This window comes from Thunnus albacares, chromosome 23 (assembly GCF_914725855.1).
Source record: "Thunnus albacares chromosome 23, fThuAlb1.1, whole genome shotgun sequence".
Lineage (NCBI taxonomy): Eukaryota > Metazoa > Chordata > Actinopteri > Scombriformes > Scombridae > Thunnus > Thunnus albacares.
Window position 1 is genome coordinate 14,139,734 of NC_058128.1, and position 22,179 is coordinate 14,161,912.

Here is a 22,179-nt window from a genome sequence, read left to right on the forward strand (position 1 = left end):
AATATGCTTATTTAACCAATATGATTACTGCCAGAGATACAAGTAACAACTGGATAAAAGTTTTGGAAGTAAGAGAGGTAGGGATGCAGAATAAACAGATTGCACTGTAAAATAATACAGCTGTAATAGTGTATCAGTGCATTAGTAATGAGCTAAATTTAAAAGACTTATTTGGATTCCTTATTATTCTGTTTTATCACAGTTTAATGGAAGCAAAAGGTCGTTTAAAATGACCTCTCATTGACTACTACTCATATTCTTACAGAAAATGAAATAGGTTGTTACAGAAGTACTAAATTATTTGTAAATTGTTGGGATATTATGTAGTGATACAACTCTGTATAGTATACTTTAATCTTTGCATAGTCCTAGTATCAATAGTTGTTAGGTCTAGCAGTAATAACTATTTAGTTTTAAGTGACAAAACAAGTTTACTTTTAAGTGAATTAATAGGGTTATTATAGCCTAATGGAAATGCCTACTCTTGTTCAGTAGAAGTGGTATTACTCAACATTTTAGTACAACCTATTTATCTATAGTACTTAAGTATAATATAAATAGTAAAAGTGGTGCCATAGTGTAGTAGTGTAACATGATAAGAGTCCAGTATAATAGATTAGTATTGAGCAGTAGTGTAACAACCTTGGTGGCCTGAAGCCAGGACTCATACAAAAAACACTGTGCATGCCTGCAGTAATTTAATAATTTTACATGTTAAGTTTTATTATATATATGTTATTTTTCTATAGTGTGCTTTGCGTATTTTAAATTTGCTTGTTTCTTTGTTTTGGTGTTTGTTAAGTCTAGGATATGGGCTTACTGACTCAGGACAGCAGTATGTCCTTAGCAGTTGGTGAGGTCATTAAAAAGGATGTCAGGTAAGATCCTTTCAAACCAGCCACTGAGCAAGACAGTGAAACACGTCTGGTAACTCATTTTTACAAGAAAACCGAAGTGGCTTAAAACACAAAATGTAAATACAATAAATATCCATCAACTTTGTTTTAGAATAAGAGCTTGAGTTTCAGTATTTAGGTATAAAAGTGTCCCACTTATGCTAAAATGCTGCTCTTGTTTACCTGCGACAAGATCAAAATTTGATTTGGACACTCAGATTAAAGTGTTGTACCTGTCTTATTTGGACTTTTATACCATCTTGAACATTTCTTAAACATATTTAATTTGGCCACCAGATTAGGCAGCATTTGACAGATATCACAGAAAAATATAAAATACACAGTCTGACACAGTCTTATCCTAAATTCACCCTACAAAATCTTATACCGCATCAAATAAAGAAAAAACACTCAACTCACTGAAAGCAAAGTGTGGTCGTTGGAAGAATTCAAGTTCTATAAGAGTTATAATCCCTGCCAGCTCTTTCCTTGAGGCTCATGAGAGCTCACAACAAAAGGTGCCCACCACTATCGTCTATACACAATTAACTAAAGCACCAGCATTATTCCATTATCATAAGAATGCTGTTTTGCAAAGGGGGGAGAAACTCCTCGGCATTCATGGATGTGGCCGTATAGAGACCGAGAGCTTTTATCTTCTCAATTACATGCAGGCCGCATTTATCACACCACCTACTGACATGTTTGGACACTTTTTGTGCATGACAAATAATTTGTTTATGCTGGTAATTTAAATAGCCTGTTTATAATTACAGCAGAAGCTACAAGTGGGCCTTGTTTTTGAAGGACTGGGGGAAGATGCTGGAGATTAGGGTACAACTTGACTCCCGCAGGATCCACTTAGTAAAAGACAAACAAGATGAATAGATTAGACTGCTAAAATTTTTGGGTTTCACTTATAGGGGATCTAATATTAAGGTTAGGGTTAGGATTAGGGTTAGGGTTAGGGTTAGGATTAGGGTTCAAATACTTTAACTCATCATTTTATAAAGGTTATGTTTTTATATTTCTTACAAATCAGTGAAAAAATTAAAGTATTTTCATTCACATTTTTTAATATTTATTTTACTAACCAACGTTGCCAATCAGCCTCCTTTGGATGTGACATCCTTGGAAGTCGTCTGGCAGCTGCTGTAATTATGAATTCAGAAGACGACCTGTGCAGTAATTGTTCATCTCAGCAGGAGTATCCGAATAAATAAGGACAAATAGGAGCAGCTCCTTACTTTGCAGTTAACACAATTTGTTCTGCACCGCGTTGCCTCTCTGAGTGCTTTTTGATCTGATTCGTGACTGATGAGATTTGGGGGTTCGTGTTCTAGGTAACTGACCACAAGGTGTCAATGTTGTCGGGAATGTCTGTCTTGTCATTTCAGTCCATTAATGTAAAAAAGCACTGAGGAGACACAGTGGGCAGAAATGCCTGCTGGATGTCATGCTCACATAAATCTAATTGGATGTAGCGATTCGTCTGGAGAGCGGTAATAGTTGAGCCATCTGTACACTGGTTCAGTGCTGTGCACAGACTTCTGTATTTCAGGCTTTACATACTAGCTTTCAGCCTTAGGAGTGAGGGCTCACTATCACAATCAAATCATAATTATTTTCTTGAAATTTATTTACTCTTTTATAGATCCCTCACCTTTTTTTTTTACTTTTTTATTGTCAGAATAGCTTCATACTACATTGAATCATAATTAAATACACTAAACTGCCCAGTATCATAGGAACAGGATACAATACATATGGTATGTATAAGGCTGAATCTCTCCTTTTAAAAGAAAAATGATGTTTGGAAATGGGGTGAGCATTACAAGTGAGATCATGGCGTGCTGTGCAGAACAGTGATCATGAAAAAATAATGCAGCAGCTCCTTTTGTAGAAAAAACCTCACAAACTCCATTCCAAGACGCAAATCTGTGGGGCTACACATCCAGGCAGCAGCCGTGCTCATGCAGTGTTTGCTTTCATGTTTTCCATGTGTAATTTAACTTTCGCCCCCCCCACTCCTCTCCTGCCAACTGAGATTCTGCTCCGTTCTGAACTTTGTCACAAGCTGTCTCCTTTTCTCCGATAAGAGAATTAGCTCACTTGAACCGCAAGACCTTGCGGACGAACCGACTGTTAATGTAAAATCAATCAAAGTAGCTTAAAGTTTGCAGCCTGCCACTGACATTTTTGACTTAGACGAAACCCTTACAGCGAAAATACACATGCTGACCAGAGCAAAATGTCCACATTTCAGCTGAGAGAGAGACTTTGTGATCAAGACATCCATCCATGCGCCTGCTCTAATAGCAAGTTTACACAAGTTTACACAAGTTATTTGGATAACATTGTTGACTAAAACCTGGCGTAAAAAAGACCAGTTTGTCTCTCAGCCCAGTTATCCAGACAACTCAGAAAAGCTGCTACATGAAAATAGCCCTCAAGAGGTTGCAGTCATTATGCGCATTATGTGAAATGTTGAAGTTTGATCTGATCTTGTGAATTAAAGTATACTCTTTGTCTCTGAATGGCAGACTTAAGGATCCCTCTAAAACCTACCTATATATGTTTTCAAAATGGCATTTTTGGAGGGAAATTTTGAAATTTTAAAGTGAGACTATATAACTTTTCAAAGAAGAAATAACATAATCATCCATTTAGTTGAATTCATAAGAAATAAGACACTTTTCCCCAATTGTATACACTCTTACTTGGTCTGGTATAACCAGTAGCGGATGGTTGCTAATGTCAGCTAATGAGGTTGATGTTTAATCTACATTAACCGAGTCAGTTCACTTTACTTTTTCTATTTGTGGTGCTTTAACTTGCAGGGACACTGACTGCTGTTCAACATATTTCTGCTTTAGATTTTATTACAAAATGTCATATAGTGCTAAAAATTGGGGGACAGCATTAGTCAATCTTCTATGGTGATCTGCAGTCTCTTCACGGTCATTGTGTTTCCCTTTTGTTTTTGTTTTAATTCAGTCTCTAGTCTCTCTGGGGTGTACAGTCACATCTGACTCAGTCTTGAGGACAGATTAGCTGTTCTCCACAACCTTGCAAGGCCTGAACAGAAAAAAAAACTCTCAGTCATTACTGTTGAGAAAATGTAGGGAAGAAAAGATCAGAGGCACAAATTATGCTAGGAATGTTTGGTAAAAATCAATCACTTCAACACCATGTTTTTTATTTTACCATATATTTGAAAATATATGTATAAAAATGGCTAACCAGATTAATCAAAGAGAAAGTTATGCTCTTTTTGAATCAATCTAATGACCATGAAATAAATGTAGATGAATTACGTTGATAAGGCTCTATAAACCTTGCAAATATGGTTAAAAAAATCTATGTTTCTGCAATATCTTTCTTGAGTTACAAATCGCATCATTTACTTAATCAGTATAAGACCAGAAGTAGCCTCTGTTTTAACATCTGTGTTATATCTAATTGATTTTCTCCTTTACTCAATTAGTTCTGACTGATCTGTGAACTCTAACACAAGATTAACACTGTCATCTTGAGGTTCTTGATCTAGAAAAGATGCAACAAAACTAGAAAAACTGGATACCAAATTGATTGAGTGAATTTACAGAAGTGCACTCTTTGAGTCGACCACAATGGTCTGGCACAGTCTGTAAATGATGAACAGAAGGAATGCGTTGCTAAAGTTTGGTCAAGACCGTTGCTGGCAGTATCATTGACAAAAAAACAATGTGTTATTATCACTTTCCTGAACTCTTTCACAAAGCTTCACAGGTAAGGACAAAGCACAGGAGACAGTGAACGCTCAGTGCTGAGAAAATGTCTGATCCCCGTCCGCAGTGTCCTTTCTCAGGCTGAGTGGGGATTCTGTTGAATGACTGGCTGGAGCAGAGATGATGTCACAATAATCTGCTTTCCACTGTGAACAATAACAACATCAAATCAGTGCTATAAAGGGAGAAGGGCAGTAAAATGGCACCACAAAATGTTCTCAATCATGGGTTCCTGTTTCATCATACTTACACATTAGACGAATATTATCAGATGATCTTGACTTTGTTGAATCATGAAAAACTTTATCACCAAAGGGAGATTTTCTAACAGTTTTCCAGGGAGGTCAAAGGTCAGCACCATTGGGGCTTGGTCTGGGATTTAACATATTGCTCAAAGATGGTGAATGTTAAGCAACACGGGAGTCTAAACCCATAACTAATAAACTAGTCTGCAGTGCCAAAGGGGTTGATGAAGGATTGAAGAAAGAATTGGCGTAGCTCTTATTACAACCACAAAGAGGGACTCTCGAAAGATCACTTGATATGTATTTAATTAGGTGCTCCACAAAATTTGGTTTAGGTTTAATTTCCTTGCCAACATAGGTGCCTGCAGTGACAAGTGTCAAGAGAACAAATAAGGCTTTTGTGTTATCAGTCTTTAGAGTCCGACTTTAACCTGGAAAGTCACCCAGCTGTGGAGAAGAAGATCCTCTTTCAAAGTACAAGAGAGCTCTTTACTCTAAATTTAAAAAGGATCTGGTCGGCATACACCAAAATAGAAGTTAATCACATATTTACACATGGTGTCTTGAAATGAATATACTGTATATGAGTTGTCCACTAACCTTGATCAGTAGAAACGGAGAGTTTTCAAAAGGTCTGACTGGTGCGGGAAGTCCGGTGGTGGAAAAAGTTTTTCGATCCTTTACTCTCCTGCTCAAGATTTATCAGCAAAATATACTTACAGTAAAGTAGCAGAAGTAAAAGTATTCATTCTCCAGAAAAATACATTGTTATATATGACACTAAAAGATCAATACTGATGCATCAATGTAAAAGCAGCATTTTACGGCTAATTTGAACTACTTTATATACAGTTTGGTAGTTTAGTCAAGTGGTTCCCAACCTAGGGGTCGGCTCCCGCCAAAGGATCACAAGATGAATCTGAGGGGTCGTGATTAATGAGGTAGGGAAGGAAAAATTGGTTTATTTGCTGTTTTTTTGTGATTTATTGAATAAGTTGACGTCTTCGGTCCTAAAACAGCTAGAAACCATATCAGAAGGTTAGAAGAGAGACGTCTCTTTGGTAAAACTGCTGAGAAGTTGTACACATTTTCTCAAACATGTGACAATGGGCCCCAAACAATCACTCTTTTTGTGTCAGGGGTCACAAGGCAAAAACGTTGGGAACCACAAGCTTATCATGTTTTTTTTATGTAAAATCCTAATCTGAAAAATGTAGTGGAGTAGAAGTTGAAAGTAGCATGAAATGGAAATATTCAAGTACCTAAAAATGTGCTTAAGTACAGTACTCAAGTAAATATAAGTTGTTATTATCCACCACTGTGCAAGTCACTAACTTATGTGATAAGTGTTTAATCATCTGGGTAATAAGTGATGGATAAAAATGAAAAAAACATTAAAACTGAGCTGAAGTGAAAATATTGGGTTCAGATTTTGCCTCGGGAGCAGACAGGGCTCAGTATAGTTCAGCTTTCTCAATACATAAAATGACAAATACAGAAGCATCATTGTAAAATTACAGCACTGAGATGTGTCAAAATATTACAAATGTTACAAAAATATATATAATTGAACTTCTTTGTGAAACAGTGACAGCCACAGAAGACATTTTTACTCTTCTCCGGCAAAACAGAAATATCACGTAATACACAAAAAGCTTCTGCAAATTGACAGTTGACGAGTCGTTTAGCCAGAAAACATGCACTGCTGACAGGTAAAATACAGAAAACATTCAGCAGAAGTGGGATCTTTCCCAAAATTTTAAAAGCTGCACCTCTGATTTACAAATAACACAACATCCACTTTCAATCATTTAATAAAAGCTTGGATATAAGACCTTTTTTTTCTTTTTCTTTTTTTTTTTTTTTTTTTTTTTTTTTTTACAGCAAGTGTTCAGTTGTTTTGATTGGAAATCCATTTTCTGATCCAACTGCGGTGAGACTGAATAAACTCCAACTCTTACAAGGCAACATTCACCACGGTTTGGATCAGATGTAACAAACAACAGCGCGCTGGTTTTCAGGGCCTTCTACCGACTCACCAAGAATATACTCTTCATCTTCTTTTGCTGTAGTTGCCAGAGACACTTTTACAAATATATAGATATAGACTTTTTTTTTATCTCAAATATTTATATAAATAGAAGTTGATTAAAGATCTGGGCTTTATAACAAAGTGCAAAAAAGGAAGGGGGGGAGGGTTTTAAAAAAGAAACTGTTAATACCTCCTTAAAATTTAACAGCAAAGACAATATACAACTGCTCCGAAAATCAACATCCATGTCTTGATTTTAGCTGCAACAGACGGAAACTTCCCATTCCTATACTACAAACAGTAAGTCAGGGGTGGCATTTCCCCAAAAACATCTTAGCACTAAGATCGTCACTTTGCTCTGTAAATGTACACGTGAAAAAAAAAAAGAAAAAAGTCTTGTCCCCTGAACATAATTCCCACCTTAACCATACATTTTAACCTGTAAACCAACAGTTAACTGTACACTGAGCACATGTGTATGTCCAGTAAAAATAAAGACCAACAAGCCGGTGTCACACCGTATTCTGTGACCCATCAGATAATGTGACCTGAACAGGAGTTTCTGCAGGATTGCCACTGCAAATGTTTTTATAATACTTTGTTGGCATGCTTTATTTGATAACTGTCAGCAAACATGAAGCCCCTTTGTATTTATATGGATAAGAACACAGAATTTGATGGCTGTGGTTCAAATTTTGTGACACGTCAAGATTTATAGGTGAGCTTTTTAGTGCTCTACACACACCTATACACTACAGTTTAATATGTATAAACAGAATGTTCATATATATTATCTGAATATATTGGCTCACAGGTTTTGGTTAACAACTGTGAAAATGTGTCACACTATTTAAATACAATGTTTATGCATGATAACTACATCTGGTGTGGAAATACAGCTGAAATTCCTGTTTAGGTCACAGAATTTGCCGGGTCACAGAATACGGTGTAACACCGGCATCAATAAACTGATCTACAGTAAGAGCTGTTAAGACGATCTCACACACTGATGAATAAAGTGTCATCATGGGAAGCACTTTGAGTACTTGGAAAAGCGTAACACAAATACTACTAAATATGTACAATTCATTCATCGTTAGTGCGTAGATGCTTTTGAGACAAAAAACAAACAAACAAAAACAAATCCTTGAAACTTTTCCCACTGAAGCAGTTGGTAAGTACCAGATGGGAGCATCGCTCACAGCTTTATGCTGCCATCAAGCGAATCAAAATGCTTTCATATACTTTAGCGGGACTTTTTAAGGGTTTATCATTTGGTATTTTTTAACGTATTACGGCAGCCACATCAACCTCCTTAGGTGTTTTTAAAGGTACTACATTCATGAGTCACCACTTGAAGCCGAGGAAATCACCTCACATTTCATGACCAACGCTTTTCAGAGCAATTTCTTGCACCTATGTGATGTCTTCACTTACGTTTAATCACGTGTCCCTTTGGTCATAAAATTTGGGGGCTTTGATAATGAATTTTAACCAAGGGCGTAGGTTTGGTTTTAACTTTGGTAGGGACATTTTTTGTTGGACGGCGAAAATAATTGTGTATGTGTACTTGCACACATGTGCACACACACATACACACATAAAGAGCCTGACTCTGCAAAATGTTTACTGAACATGCATTTCCTGACTTGCCTGAAACACTTGTATCATGATTTTTTTTCTGATTTTTACATTGTGTTTTATTGATAGGCTACTTAACAATAAATCTGAGACTAAAATTGATATTTAAAAATAACATGTAAATGTATAGAAACCTGTAGATAACGTGCTGCTCTGTAACTCACTGCTGTAAGGTTTTCAAACCTCACCTGAGATTCTGTCCTTCTTTCAGTTTGTGGATTTGGTATTGGCTATCTTTCACTGTGACATCAGAGCTCACCTGATAGGCTGCAGCTCACCTGTCTGTGTGTTTCTGTGCTGCTCAGGCTACTGCTGACAGGATTTTCATAATAAAATGATGTGTGACAGTCACAAACAGATCAGTTGGACAAGCTGTGGCTAATTTAGCTTATAAATAATGTCCATGTCTTAATGAGACATATGCAATAATAACTCTGCACTTGATTACATTAAATGGTAAATATTTCTCCCACTAATTTCAATGATTAATGTTTGGATTGATTACAGAACCTTCTTATTAACTGAGCTCAGCTGTTGCTGACACTGCGGTTCTTCTTTAAAAAGGACCAGATGTCTTAATTTGCTTTTGGGAGGAATTTTCACCAGCTGTAATAAAGTTGTTTAATTAAACAGCATGTCTGAGCAACATTCACAAATTAGCTAACGACACCTAACCTTGTTTACAATTCTGTGACGTTTGGAACGTTTAAACTATAAATACTAACCGCTTCCCCTACTGCTGCTGCTGCTGCTGTCAGGCTGCTGCAAGTCAACAATGTGTACAGCTTGAAGTTGAGGGTTGCCAGATCATCAGGTTGAGTATCCCCCATATCCTGCTCTGTCACTCTTTATCATAATAGTGCCCTTTTTTGCAGAAAACCACACAAACCTGGCAACTCTGCAGAGATCTTACCGTTAACATTACGTGGAGTTAAAGCAGCTCGATTGTTTGAGATAGATAAAAATATTGGTAGGGGCATGTCCCTACCATCCAGACCCAAATCTACACCCATAAAACAAAACTCATGTTGTCTGTTCAATCAGCACTTTTACCTGATGGTGTATGTATAAATCTATAAATATTTAAAGACATCACAGGCTCACAGGAATGAGTATTCTGCTTTTACATCACAGTGAACTATTGCCATAGAAGAAGAAATGGTACCAAAGAATTTTAAATAACTGCTGAGAACAAGGTCTTATCCATTGTAATGCAACACTGGATTTTAACCGGTGGCTTTCTGAGTCCAGCTGAGAAGTAAGTGAAAGCATTTTGATCCTGGTCTGATTTTACACAACAGAGCAACCAAGCATGAATCAATACACTGGTCTTGGAAGATAAAGGCAGTTTCAAAATATAGCTTTAGTTTCAAACATTGGAAGAAGTATGAAAAAGGCCGGAACCACAGTTAAACAGGAATGTGGGGCCCTTTATATGAAAACACTCACCAGGGCCTGGTGTCACAAAATCTACTTTTTGTCCATTAGCTTGTGACAGATACACAGTGTGCGACGGGGCCTGTACCTATGAGAAATACTGTCCACTGAGTCAGACAAGATCTAAAAATGATTAAGTCTTGACAGTTTTTAGGCTCACAGCATGACCTACTTAGATACCTAAATCATATTTTTACATGGTCACATGTATATTAAATATCTTGATATATTTGGACTGATTGAAAGGGATAAATAAGTTTGGGGTCTTTTCTCATTGGTTGTATCCTGATCAACCACAGAGCTTCTGTGATGAGGGGAACCTCCACGCTCCTGGTGTAAAGATAGAACAATAGTGCATACTGACAATGTGACGTAGGCTATGCAGGGTTAATGGAAGGAAACACTTCAAAATACGAAATAGGCTTTTAGGTTCTTTCTTGACCCAACAATGAAATAATGGTTTGACAAAAAAGAAACCCCCACATAAAACCACCAGTTATCACATGACTGAAATACTTACGTCATGAGTTGACAAATGACAATGTTGTCATCACATGACCTCACATGCCTGCTGTCCCGACTCCATACTAAATACTAGTTCTAAGCAGGTTTTGAGTGTGTAGTGTATTCACACTGGAAAAGTGACTAAATTAAGTAGGCTCAAAAAAGTCAGCAAGCGTAGTAAAAAAATGTATTTCTGAGTGTGCTGTGGACGTGACACAATTGTCACAGAACACTAAGCACAGAGGAAATGAAAGAGGTGGTGCAAAAAGATTCAGAGAGGTTTTGGAAACCAAAAGAAAAAGAAATATCTTTTATCCAAAGTATTAGATCTTTGGTGAAAACACTTTACTTTCTTTTTGTGAAGTTTAACTAGCAGTAGAAAGTGACCGTTTTATTGACATGTTAACACATGCATTGTATCATTTCCTCTTTAACAGTTAAAATAGTAAAGTATGTTGATGTCTTGTATGCCAACAGCAAAAAAACTGTATACCGTAATGATTAGTATATAGTATACATAATCAGTAGCTTATGGAATCGGGAAACAGCGTGTGAGTGGTGGTTAAAAGCGAGCGAGTGTATGTTGAGGTGGTTTTTTCTCAACATAATTAGCTAGAATTAACTAAACTGAATAAAATATTTCTTTTAGAAGTGCCCACTAGCTGTTGTTATCTGGAATAATCAAAATGATAAACAGTGTGAGTATTAATTTAAAAACACGCTAATGAACAAATTCTTGAAGGTTTTGAGAAACCAGGCCAATCTCATCAACACTATTAAACACAGACCAAGGTAGCAGGGCAAAAACACTCCCTCTTTAGCTCATATTTAGTAAATGGGGACAATTATTAATAAATACAAAAATAATAACAGATATGTACAAATTTTCAACATCATAATACTTTCAACATTTCTTCAAAATGCCATAGAAATTATTTTTTTGCTCAAAAAGTCTCAAACCTTAATGGTCAATTAGAAAAAAAAAAAATTTAAGAATGATAAATTATTATACAAAAACACATCCAACACCGTAGTAATAATTCCATTTTGGATGCAAGTCCTGACACACAGACAGGAGTTTGTGTTTCTTGCAACATTTAAACCAGAACGCAGAGAAAAAAAAACAAAAACAAAAAAAAAAATCTTCAAATAAGAATCGGATTTCTTCCTATATTGAAATAAAATGCATTGAGCGGCGTCGTTGGTAACACAGAAGTTTTTTTTTTTTTCTTCCCTTGTGCAGACAGGTCCTTGTGTGTGTGGCACTGCTGGAAACTGCTCTGGAGTCAGCGGAGACGGGAGTAAGGGGAGGCAAGGGCAGTAAGTGCACTTTGAACACAGGCATGCTGGGTACACACAAAGGGATGGATAGGTAAAAGATAAAGTTGTTTGATATAAAAAAAAGGGGTAGAGAAAAGAGTGAGAGGAACAAAGAGAAAGGAGTAGGTGGAAAGAGAGGGGAAAAAGCTGGATAAAACCCAACCAAAGCTGCTGCTGTCTCTTCCATAACCGAGGAAGAGGAAAAGCTAAAATCGAGAGAAAGACAGAAATAGGGGTAGTCTGAGTCCTACAGTAGTCGTGTCAGTAGGTCCTTCAACCATCTAACTTCCAAAAACAATCAGACTTTTTCCTTGTCAGCTGACCGGAATTAAACTCCAACTGTTAAAAATAAGTCTCCCCAAAATTGTACTGTGGTGGTATGATTAACAATGCCTTGAAAAACTTTGCAAACTTGAGGCAAATTCCCTTTTCAGAGGAGAAGTTTTTGGATTCCACTGTCTTGTTCTGAAAAGACCACGACCGCAACCGTGACACGCAGCAGATTTCCATCAAAACCATCCGTAATCAGGGGTGGAGAGCGTAAGTAACTGCCGGTCCAAAATGTGGCCAAAAGACCCCAGAGCCCCCGATGTCTCAGCAGGAACTGTCTGACCGAACTGTCACTGGGTAAATAGGGGTGACATCGCCGAGATGAAGCAGTCTGATTGGTGCTGTCAGTGGAAGAAGTGGTGAGGTCAAAGGTCACAAACGGTGGTGGCCCGCACAGCTGCCCAACATTCTGTCAGTGATGCAACTTGGCCTGCGGGGAGAGGAACACGGAAACGTTTTGTTTTTTGCTTCCATTCATGATTGCTTTGATGTCTGAGAGATTTTTTTTTTTTTTTAGTAGTTTCAGAAAAGATACTTTACTGCTCTTTACCCCTTATACTTATTTCAAGATTTGAACCTAAACTGCCTTTTCCCACATTTTATTCAAAAGTAGATTATTATCTAATTATTATTATCTTTTGAATGTTTCTGTAATGATTTATTGTGTATAAATGCAGCAGGGGATGTTTGTAAAATGCACTGTCATTGTAATCTATTGAATGCCTTTTTGCCCTATTAGTAAATTAGACTGTTGTTTGTTCTGCCCATAACAAAATGAAGGAAACTAGTGAGGCTTCCTGCACAGCAAATCACCTGAGAGGAAATGAATGGAGGCATTTTAGATTGTACAGGAGAGATGCCAAAAATCTTGAACAAAGTTAAAGCTGTTTGGCGACTGTATAAAATGCAACAAATCTTAGGGGTCGCCTGTTAGCTTGTCATCCAGGTGAGTTTAAGATTAAGCTATGTGGGTTGCTTTCAAATGCAATTGAACAAATGTGTGACATGTGACTTCATTCAAGCTTTTTTTTTTTTTTTTTAAATGACAGCCCTAATTCATATGATTTTTTTACAGCAGTGATGGATTAGTTCATGTTCCAGTTAACTTTGCCTTTTTATTTTCTAAATCTCAGTAACAGAATAGTACAAATGGTTTCCTGAGAAAACTGACAAAAACAGAGTGTTATTTTCTTCAGCAGCTCTGTGATTTTAGCATCATTTCTGTTATAAGAGACTAGAGCTGCAACGATGACTCGATTAATCGATTGACAGAAAATGCAGATTTGCTGGTTTCAGCTCCTCACGTGATAATTTAATGCTTTTTTTGTCATACATGATAGTAAACTGGTATCTTTGGGTTTTCAGCTGTGAGTTGGACAAAACAAGACTTTTGAAGACATCGCATTTAACTGTGGGAAATTATAACAGTGATTTTGACATTTCATTGGCCAAATGATTCATCGAGAAAATAACTGGCAGATTAATCAATAATGAAAATAATCAGTTGCAACCCTAACAGAGACTGCTGAGAGTTTACAAGTGTTTGCTCTTGTAGTTTCAGCAATAAACACTCCTACAGACATTTACCTGAGAAAAATTCATTCTTGACCTTGGACATAGTAGTTTGATTAAAAAAATGTTTACACTTAATAGCTTTTTCTGGCACTTTCAACCACATGTCATGGTGTTCATCAGTGGATGAAGTGTTCAGCTGTCATGGGGATGGTTCAACTATTATCATATGACAAAAGTTAGTTCATGTGATAACAGGTGGTCCTATGTAGGGGGATAACATAACCCTTGTCTCTGTTCAAGAACAACCTGTTATCACATTGCCGGAGTTTCATTCTTGTGGTTGAAAGCCGCAAGAAAAGCTAATAAGAAGACCTTGAGTTAGGATTTTGTTGTCAGACTGAAATATCAGTTATCAGTACAATAGGCTATATACCATAGTTAAAGGACCAGTGTGTAGGATTTAGTGGCATCTAGCACTGAGGTTGTACAACCAACTGAATACCCTCACCTTCCCCTTCCAAGCATGTTGGAGAACCTACAGTGACCGTGAAACTTGCCCTCTCTAGAGCCTCTAGAGTTTGTCCATTCTGGGCTACTGTAGAAACATGGCGGTGCAACATGGCGGGCTACATGGAAGAGGACCTGCTTCCTATGTAGATATAAAGGGCTCATTCTAAGCTAACGAAAACACAATGATTCTTATTTTCAGGTGATTATACGCTAATTAAAACATACTTATAAATATTATATTCCATTTCCGCCAGTAGATTCCCCCTAAATCTTACACACTGATCCTTTAACAGCAGGTGCATATAAAAATGGACTTTCAGTTAACTATAAGGCTGGTTTGATGATTTAGAACTGAGCACACCAATCAGCGTACTGGATAATAAAGAAACACAGCCTGTATGTATCAGCTACCTGTCTCGGGGACTCAGGCGCGGAGGCCAGTATCCCCCCGCTGTCGTTCCCTTTCCCGAAGAGGCTCTTCAGTCCGCCCGGCCTGCTAAGCTTGCTGGCCTTGCCTCTGTAAGAGCTGGGGCTCCTCCTCTTCCTCCCCTCTGCTTTTCCTCCATAAGCCAGGGGTCCGGATGGGGGAGCCAGTGACTGATGGGGGGCGGAGGACAGCTCTCTGTTGGGTGAGTGGGATATACTGGTGGTGCCAAGATCGCGGCTGGAGAGGACAAGAAGTGTGATATATAATACACTCTAGTTGAACCCTCACTGTACAGCGGGATCTATTTGGCCTGGTATAAAATCATCACAACACATTTTATAGTGCTGTGTATTTTAGAAGAAAGCCAAACACCTGTCATCACAGCGTTTGCACTGCAGGCACTCTGTTTACACAATGCTGTACTTTTAATCAATCATGCTCTGATGTGTTTTGCCTACATTCTATGTCATGTGTTGAGCTGAGCTTGTACAGTGCCTTTTGTAGCCCTGGCTACAATCAAAATGTCAATAAAGATAATATGAATTAAATAAGCTTTTTATTTGACACCATTATCTTGAACACATTTAACTGATGCTCTTGGAATAGACTTCTAACAAGTTCTTCTTTCAGGATCTTCTCAAAGATACAATAATGATGAAAGATCTGTGGTTGTTCAAATGAGTTTTCAGATATTTTCTTAACTTTCCAGACATGAGCATGAGCTCTGCAGCCCTGGACTCACCTGTTCTGCAAGTTGTGGCTTTGAGATCCATCAGCTCTAGATAACCAGTCCTCGTCCCTACTCCAAAGCCCGCTTCCTCCACGTCCGCTTCCCCCACGGCCAAGTCCCTTTTTCCTGGCTGGAGTGGCAGCTGCCCCCCCTGAACCTTGTAATGTCGGATGATAGCTGCTGCCGTTCCTCTTGTGATTATCCACAGGCGGAAACGGGGAGCAAGAAAAAGAAAAGGAGGAGGAGGAAGGGTTTTTTCTCTTCTTAGAGCCCGCTACAGAGTCCTCTATCTCTTTGGATGGTCGGCTTGCTTTATGTGTGCCGTTACGGGCTTTTCCTGGCGTGGAAACCGGGGCGAGGGATTGCTGGGCATCTCGGATACTGAACACCCCAGCCTTGGATGCGGACTGAGGAAAAGTGGCAGTGTAGGAGAAGGTGTTGGAGGGGGAGGTGAGGAGAGGGGAAGTGATGGAGGTGGGAGAGGAAGGGTGTTGTGAAGTGATGGAGGAGGTACCAGAGGAGGGGAGGGAGAGGAGGCTCTCAGCGGCCAACGGCACCTTCCTGGAACAACAAGGAAAATTTTTTTTGGTACTTGTATCATTTTCACACATTGATTTTATTGATTCTATCCCAAGACACAAAAGCACATACTCACCTCCACATCTGTGCGTTGAGGTGCTTCTCCACCATGCTCTGGAGCGCCAGCCTCATCCTGTCCCATCGCCTGTCGAACACATAGTGGCCCCGTCCCATGAGCCTGCTGCTGAATACGCAAAACTGGAGGGAGAAAGAAGGGTGAAAGTGAGAGGAATGCAAGATGAGGCATCGCGAAATAAAAAAACCCCAACCATCTCCAAATCGAGCTTAATATTACTAATCAATGCTTATTTTTAGATTTGAAGAGGAAATATGCTTATCCACCGTGAGTGGGCAGTTCACTCTGATTTTCAGTGGCATAATGGCAATAAATGCAGTATATGTAATGAACAGTTTAATTAGACAGGAAATCGAGTCATACATCCTTCCTGTGCTAACTTTTTCGGTCTTAACAGACTCTGAACAAAAACATCTTTTCCATCAGCCAAATGGTTTCAGACAGAAGCTGAAACTGTACGGTGAGGTGTTCAGTTCTGGCTGAAAGAAGTTTGGCAAGAAAGGCTTTTAACTGCAGAAAGCACAGCAATGAAAATTTAAACATAGTTGCCTTAGCTGTTTATATACAAAACAAGTGTCCATCTATTTTAATTATATCGTGAGCACTTGTTTGCCGTTCTTAAAGACAAGGTTTGGCTTATTTGGAGTCTCTGCTGCTTGCCTGGCAACCTCACAGCAACGACAAAGCTTCAGGAAGTTAGTGCTCCTGGCACGAAATACAGTCTGGCACATGATCTCCTATAAAACAACAACTTGTCGTTTTTACACTTTGGTTTTACATGGATTTAAACTATCAATATACTATGTGTTAGCAACTGAGCTTTAGAGGTGTTTTTTCACTTTGGACAGAGCCAGGCTAGCTGTTTCCCTTTCTTCCAGTCTTCATGCTAAGCTAAGCTCAGCTAACCATCTCCTGGCTGTAGCTTCATCTTTAAAGTTAACATATCAGAGTAGCATCGATCTTCTCATGTAAGTCTTGACAAGAAAGCAAATAAGTGCATTCCCCTACATATTGAACTATTCTGATTCTGAAATCAAACTTACACACAACCTCTTTTTTGCACTGAAAACAATAGAAAAGACCAACAACTAAGGCTGAACAACAACAAAAGGCTCTATATGGCATATAAAAGCAGACACTGAGGGATACAGCAGAGATTTTATTATATTGGTTCAAACTGGTCTCCCAGGGTTATGAACTGCTAAAATGCCTTCAAGTGCAACGTTAGTCATACTATTTACCCCTAAAGGCTGTGGGTGGTGACTGGAGTAGTGAAAGCCAGGTCTGTCTGTGTCCTCTGCAGTCTCTGCGTCTCCCTCGTCACTGGAAAGCCGACCACCATCTCCCGCCGCCGTCACCCAGATGTGGGGAGATGGCTCTGGGTTTGGGGCTGGGGCTGTGGCAGGCGCTGGTGCTGGAGTCAGAGGACTGGAGGTGGAGGTGGTGGAGCCTGGAACCCTGGAGTGGATGTGTTAAAAAATACATCAGGGTGAACAGAAGAGAGTGAAATCGCAGAGAATAGATGAGACAGACATAAGAACGTGGAGAGAAAGAGAAACCAAAAATAATGAGGAGAAGAGGAGGAAGGGAGAGAATATAAGAAACGTTTGTACAGAAATATGAAGACGCAGAGAAGGAAAGAGAGAGGTGAGCAGATAGAGAAAGTGTGAAAGAGAAAGAAGTGATAGGAGGAAATAGAAATGTGATAGAGACAAGATAAAAGAATGTGAGAGGAAACAAATAAAAAAGATTGAGAGAAAGAGGCAAAAAAAAAATAAAAAGGGCAACAGGAAGAAAGTGTGAGAATCACAGAAAACTTTGTGAACACAAAAGCTTATGTCATATCTGTGCTCACACTGCAATCAATGTTTGCTTAATGTTTGCCACAGAGGCAAAGCCCCAAATAACTCCCTTCTTCAAACAGAGGATCATCTTCCAAATAGGAAGAGGAAATGAGTTTCTCATTCTTTCTCAAGGGCAGACTTGCCATCCTTTTACTATCATGTCTACTTCTGTTTGTCACTCCTTGCACTCTTGTTTACAGCATCCCCTGGTGGGAAAAACATGAACAGACAAAGATTTTTAACATGTATCTGTCTGGGTCCAGTACAGATTTGAAAAGTCTGCAGAATTCATATTTAAGTAAAAGTAAAGAAAAATGACTGCTCAAATTTTAAATGCTTAAATTATTGTGTATGAAAAAATGCTAAATTATCCAAAATAAATGTAAATTGTGACGAATTAGAAGTCCTTAGAAGTACAGATTAAACTTTAAATAGTCAACTTACATAAAGAAACTGAATACTTAAAATACAAAATCAGTTAGGAAAACTATCTACTGTAGTAATTTAAAAAAGGCAAAACATCTGACTCATAGGTTTTGGATAATTTTGAATTGTGGACTTGAACTGACATGCACAGTCCATACTGTGTGTGTGTGTGTGTGTGTGTGTGTGAGTCCTACCTGGGTATGTGCGCATTAGCAAGCCGTAGCTTCAGTGAGGACAGGGGTCGACCGTTGGGGCAGTGAGGCTTGCTGGGACATGTGGTTTCCTGTGATGCGATGCTCTGGCCGCCGCCTTCTTTCCCTCCCTGCACTCCCTCCCTGTCTTTCTCCTTCTCCTTTGCTCCCTCCTTCTCCTTCGCCCTCCCCTTATGTTCGGCCAGGAGGATGTCGAAATGTTTCCTTCGGCCGGGGACGGCTCGGCGGTGGGCTAAGGAGTGAGTCTGCGGCAAGAAACGCGGGGGGAAAAAAAAAGTTAATTGCTATCTCATCCTTGCCTTTTTGTGGGATAATAAGCACTGAGTGTCAAGAGATATTAGGTTATTTCCAGAGAGACTTTGCTAATGAAAGTATTGATCTGTGAAGAATTCAGAGTATAGCTCAAACATGCTTCAGCAGGGCCGATGGTTGAAGTCTCGGGGGCTTAAATCATGGCTTTGTGGTTTCAGGAAAGTTTCCATAATCACTGCACCATGCTGCTGCCCACGTCACACCAGACTAACGCGGGTAAATATTGCCTGTGCATGGTAAGCTTGTCTACCCTTCCAACTACTTTGGAAGGTAACCAGCTGTCAAACATTTGGTTTTCCAATCGTTTTTTAAAAAATGTCAATCTGAGGCTGCTGAATTGCTGGTTTAAACAGGTTAAAATAGCCTATGGAAAGAGTTTCCTGTACTCATTCAAAGGTCATATTGAGGGTGACGGCCTCTTCAAATGCTTTAAGGGCCTGAGATGTGCATCTTACATCCTGATCATGAACACACATCCTGACTGCTGAATAAGAGTGTCAACAATTGAAACGGGCACTCCACCAGTTTTACACAAGAAGTTCAGTTTACTTGTAATGTTGGGGTGAATGAGAGTACTAACCACCCTGTGAAAACAGTGGTATAATATCTTTGTGACTCTGGAGGGAGCTGAGAAAATAACCCTGATGATGTCACAGTGATGTCACCAGGGTTATCTTGGATAAACAGAAATCCTGAATTACAAACTGGACATGTGGAGTTTTAAAGTATGAGTATATAAGTATTAAATGAGTATTTACCAGGCATGGAGGATCTAATGGAGGACCAGTTGAAATTTTTTTTTTTTTTTTTTTTTTTTTTTAAAATCTGTCTCTTATGTTTCCCCAATTGTATGCAAGTACAATACTAAATCACTAGTTCCCCTTAAAAGCTGAAGCAAAAAAAGGCCAATGCCAGCACTTTGTCTTCATGTCCTGATATGAGAATCTACAGCAGACACTCACACTGACAGCAGGAGAAAACATGCACAAATGTGAGCTGCTGTTTGCCTGAAGTAATTTCTGCAACATTTTGTAATTTTGCCCATGTTGGCTGCAACTTGTCAAGATACTAAATGATAACAATCTTCCCTAGAAGTTATGAGTTGTAAGAGTATTTCTATGAACAATTACATTTTTACTACCAAAGCAGCACTTTAGAGTAAATGCATGTGCATTCTGTTAAGAGCTATATTTAACAGTTTGTAAGAGGTGCCAGGGTAGGAAATTAACCCTTTTTTACTAGAGCTTTTTTTGCCCTCATGAAACATGTTTTGGGAGCATTTTGGATCATTTCCAGGGCAATTTTTGAAAATTATGGGAAATACCTTAGTTCTACGTTGCATAACAGACCGATAGCTGAACTTATAATGCAAGAACATTTCATGTGTAAATACTGACACTGAGTTATAATCCCAGTTACAGATTATAACTGTGTGAGTATTTTTACCCATTTAATGCATATTTTATTTAAGTATGAACAATAAACGTGACGTTATGTAACAATGTCACAGTTCAACATCTCAACATTGCTGTCATGTTAGGTACGGCACTCTATGGTTTAAAATAACATGCACTGTGACAGCTTCAGTAGATTTTTTAGGCACAGGCCAGACAGGGAGAGGGTCAGTGGCTGTCCAGATTTCTAACCTACTTTCATTTCCAACTGATAGTGACTCAGCTGAAAGTGCGACAGGTTTGTGAATTAAAAAATGCTCCATGTTGGCAACGTTACCGTTACCGCAGATATGGAAGCCTAGCTGTCCCAGACATCTGAGTTGCACTTTGAATACAGAGCAAAATCCAGACACACTTTGCAAAAAGCATTAAGTCTTTGTTTAACTGTTTATTTTACGAGGGCAATTAAAAAAGACCCCGCGATCCCAATCCCAAGGGCAATTTTACATTCTTTTAGGGGCATTTTGCCCCGAGCCCCAGTTAATTTCCGACCTTGAGCTGTGCCGTATTCAAAATGAATCACAAAGCGTCCCTTTCGAATTGTTAAGTATGAAAACAGCTAAATGTGTAGTTAAATGTCTCCAGATTGTAGCTCGATACTTTTTGTCATTTATGTTAGTGGGTGGAAGTCGGTTTACGAAACTAACCTTTAAATCGATTTAGCAGCTGTTCGAAGCAGATGTCACTATGAAGCACATGTTCAACGTAAAATCAAGCAGTGATCGCTCCTGAGAGTTTCATGAATATGCAGGTCACCTGTTGTAAATGTCATTTCTGTATTAGCTCTGCTGCATGTATAAAATAACATAGATAAAAAGAAAAACGGAGATATGAAAACTGATTGCCAGGAGAGCTAAACCGTAAGATGCTTTTAGGAAACGGGGCCCAGTCCTTGTCTTAAAATTGTGGATCTCATTGGGACGGTATAAATTAAGGTTAAATTGTTTTCATTGTTTTTAATGAATACATGGTAGAGAGTTAAATGATTTTTATCACCATCCACTTCTAAAAAAAATAAAATAAATAAAAATCAACACATTAGCTTGATACATCCTTAATTGCTTAATAACCAGTTTGAAGTGATTAGTAAAGCTTGCTGGAGGTAAGGACAGTAAAACGGACTATTACTGCTGAAAGATGTTGTGGCCTCATCCAACATCTATAATTACCGCATCAAGGGAAGTGTAGGCCCAGTAATGCTTCAGCACTGCTACCCAGCATTAACTGAAAAATGGGCAGGGCAGAGATATCACAGAGGCAGACAAGAGTCACAGCTGTAGCTGGAGTCCTGCGATAGTGACATCAGTGCACCCTTCAATTATTATTACTAAACAAACAAAGCTGATTTCCTGGTCAGACGATCTTACACAGGAAGCAGGAAGGAGAGTCATGACACAACTAGGAAACTATTATTGTCTCTTCACAAACTACACAAAGGTGGTGAGTTCTGTCTTCTTCTTCTTCTGAGAGTGTGCGTGATCGTGTATTTGCGTGCGTTACCTTGCAGGTGAGAGACCGTGTGCAAGGTCGTTTAGTCTCTGGGTCCTGGACTCCACAGTGCTTGTTTGGATCAAACACCCTCCCTGTAAAACATGGACACACACACACACACACACACACAAGTCTGGTACTGAAAGACTATCATTTGGTAATTTCTTCTTTCCCTGTTTTCAGTATGAAATCACATTTGATGGGAGTGGGAGCCTCACAATGCCACGAGTGCATTAATTTGTCTCCTTTTGAGGCAGCTGTTCATTCACTGACATTTATCTCTTCACATATTCCTTTGTTCTTTCAGTCATTCAGTCGTGGTCTAACGCTAACGCAGTCTAATAGTGCTGTTCTGTGTGACATTATTAGTAATGCTTCCAGTTTCAAATGGATAAATTGTACAGATCTCTCACGCTGTGACAAATCAC

At 38.8% G+C, this 22,179-nt stretch overlaps 1 protein-coding gene across 2 annotated transcripts in view; it reads right to left on the reverse strand.

Moving 5' to 3' along the window:
• Nucleotides 1-8,848: 8,848 nt before the first annotated feature.
• atxn7l1 (ataxin 7-like 1) overlaps nucleotides 8,849-22,179 on the reverse strand; it is a 34,114-nt gene continuing 20,783 nt past the window's right edge. For both annotated transcript variants that reach the window (XM_044343518.1, XM_044343517.1), the window contains 7 exons: nucleotides 21,761-21,843; nucleotides 18,477-18,739; nucleotides 17,254-17,470; nucleotides 16,013-16,134; nucleotides 15,370-15,918; nucleotides 14,612-14,864; nucleotides 8,849-12,605 (listed from right to left, as the gene is read on the reverse strand). In XM_044343518.1, the coding sequence (XP_044199453.1) occupies nucleotides 12,588-12,605; nucleotides 14,612-14,864; nucleotides 15,370-15,918; nucleotides 16,013-16,134; nucleotides 17,254-17,470; nucleotides 18,477-18,739; nucleotides 21,761-21,843 (1,505 nt within the window). In that variant the 3' untranslated portion in view covers nucleotides 8,849-12,587. The remainder of the gene's footprint in view (nucleotides 12,606-14,611; nucleotides 14,865-15,369; nucleotides 15,919-16,012; nucleotides 16,135-17,253; nucleotides 17,471-18,476; nucleotides 18,740-21,760; nucleotides 21,844-22,179) is intronic.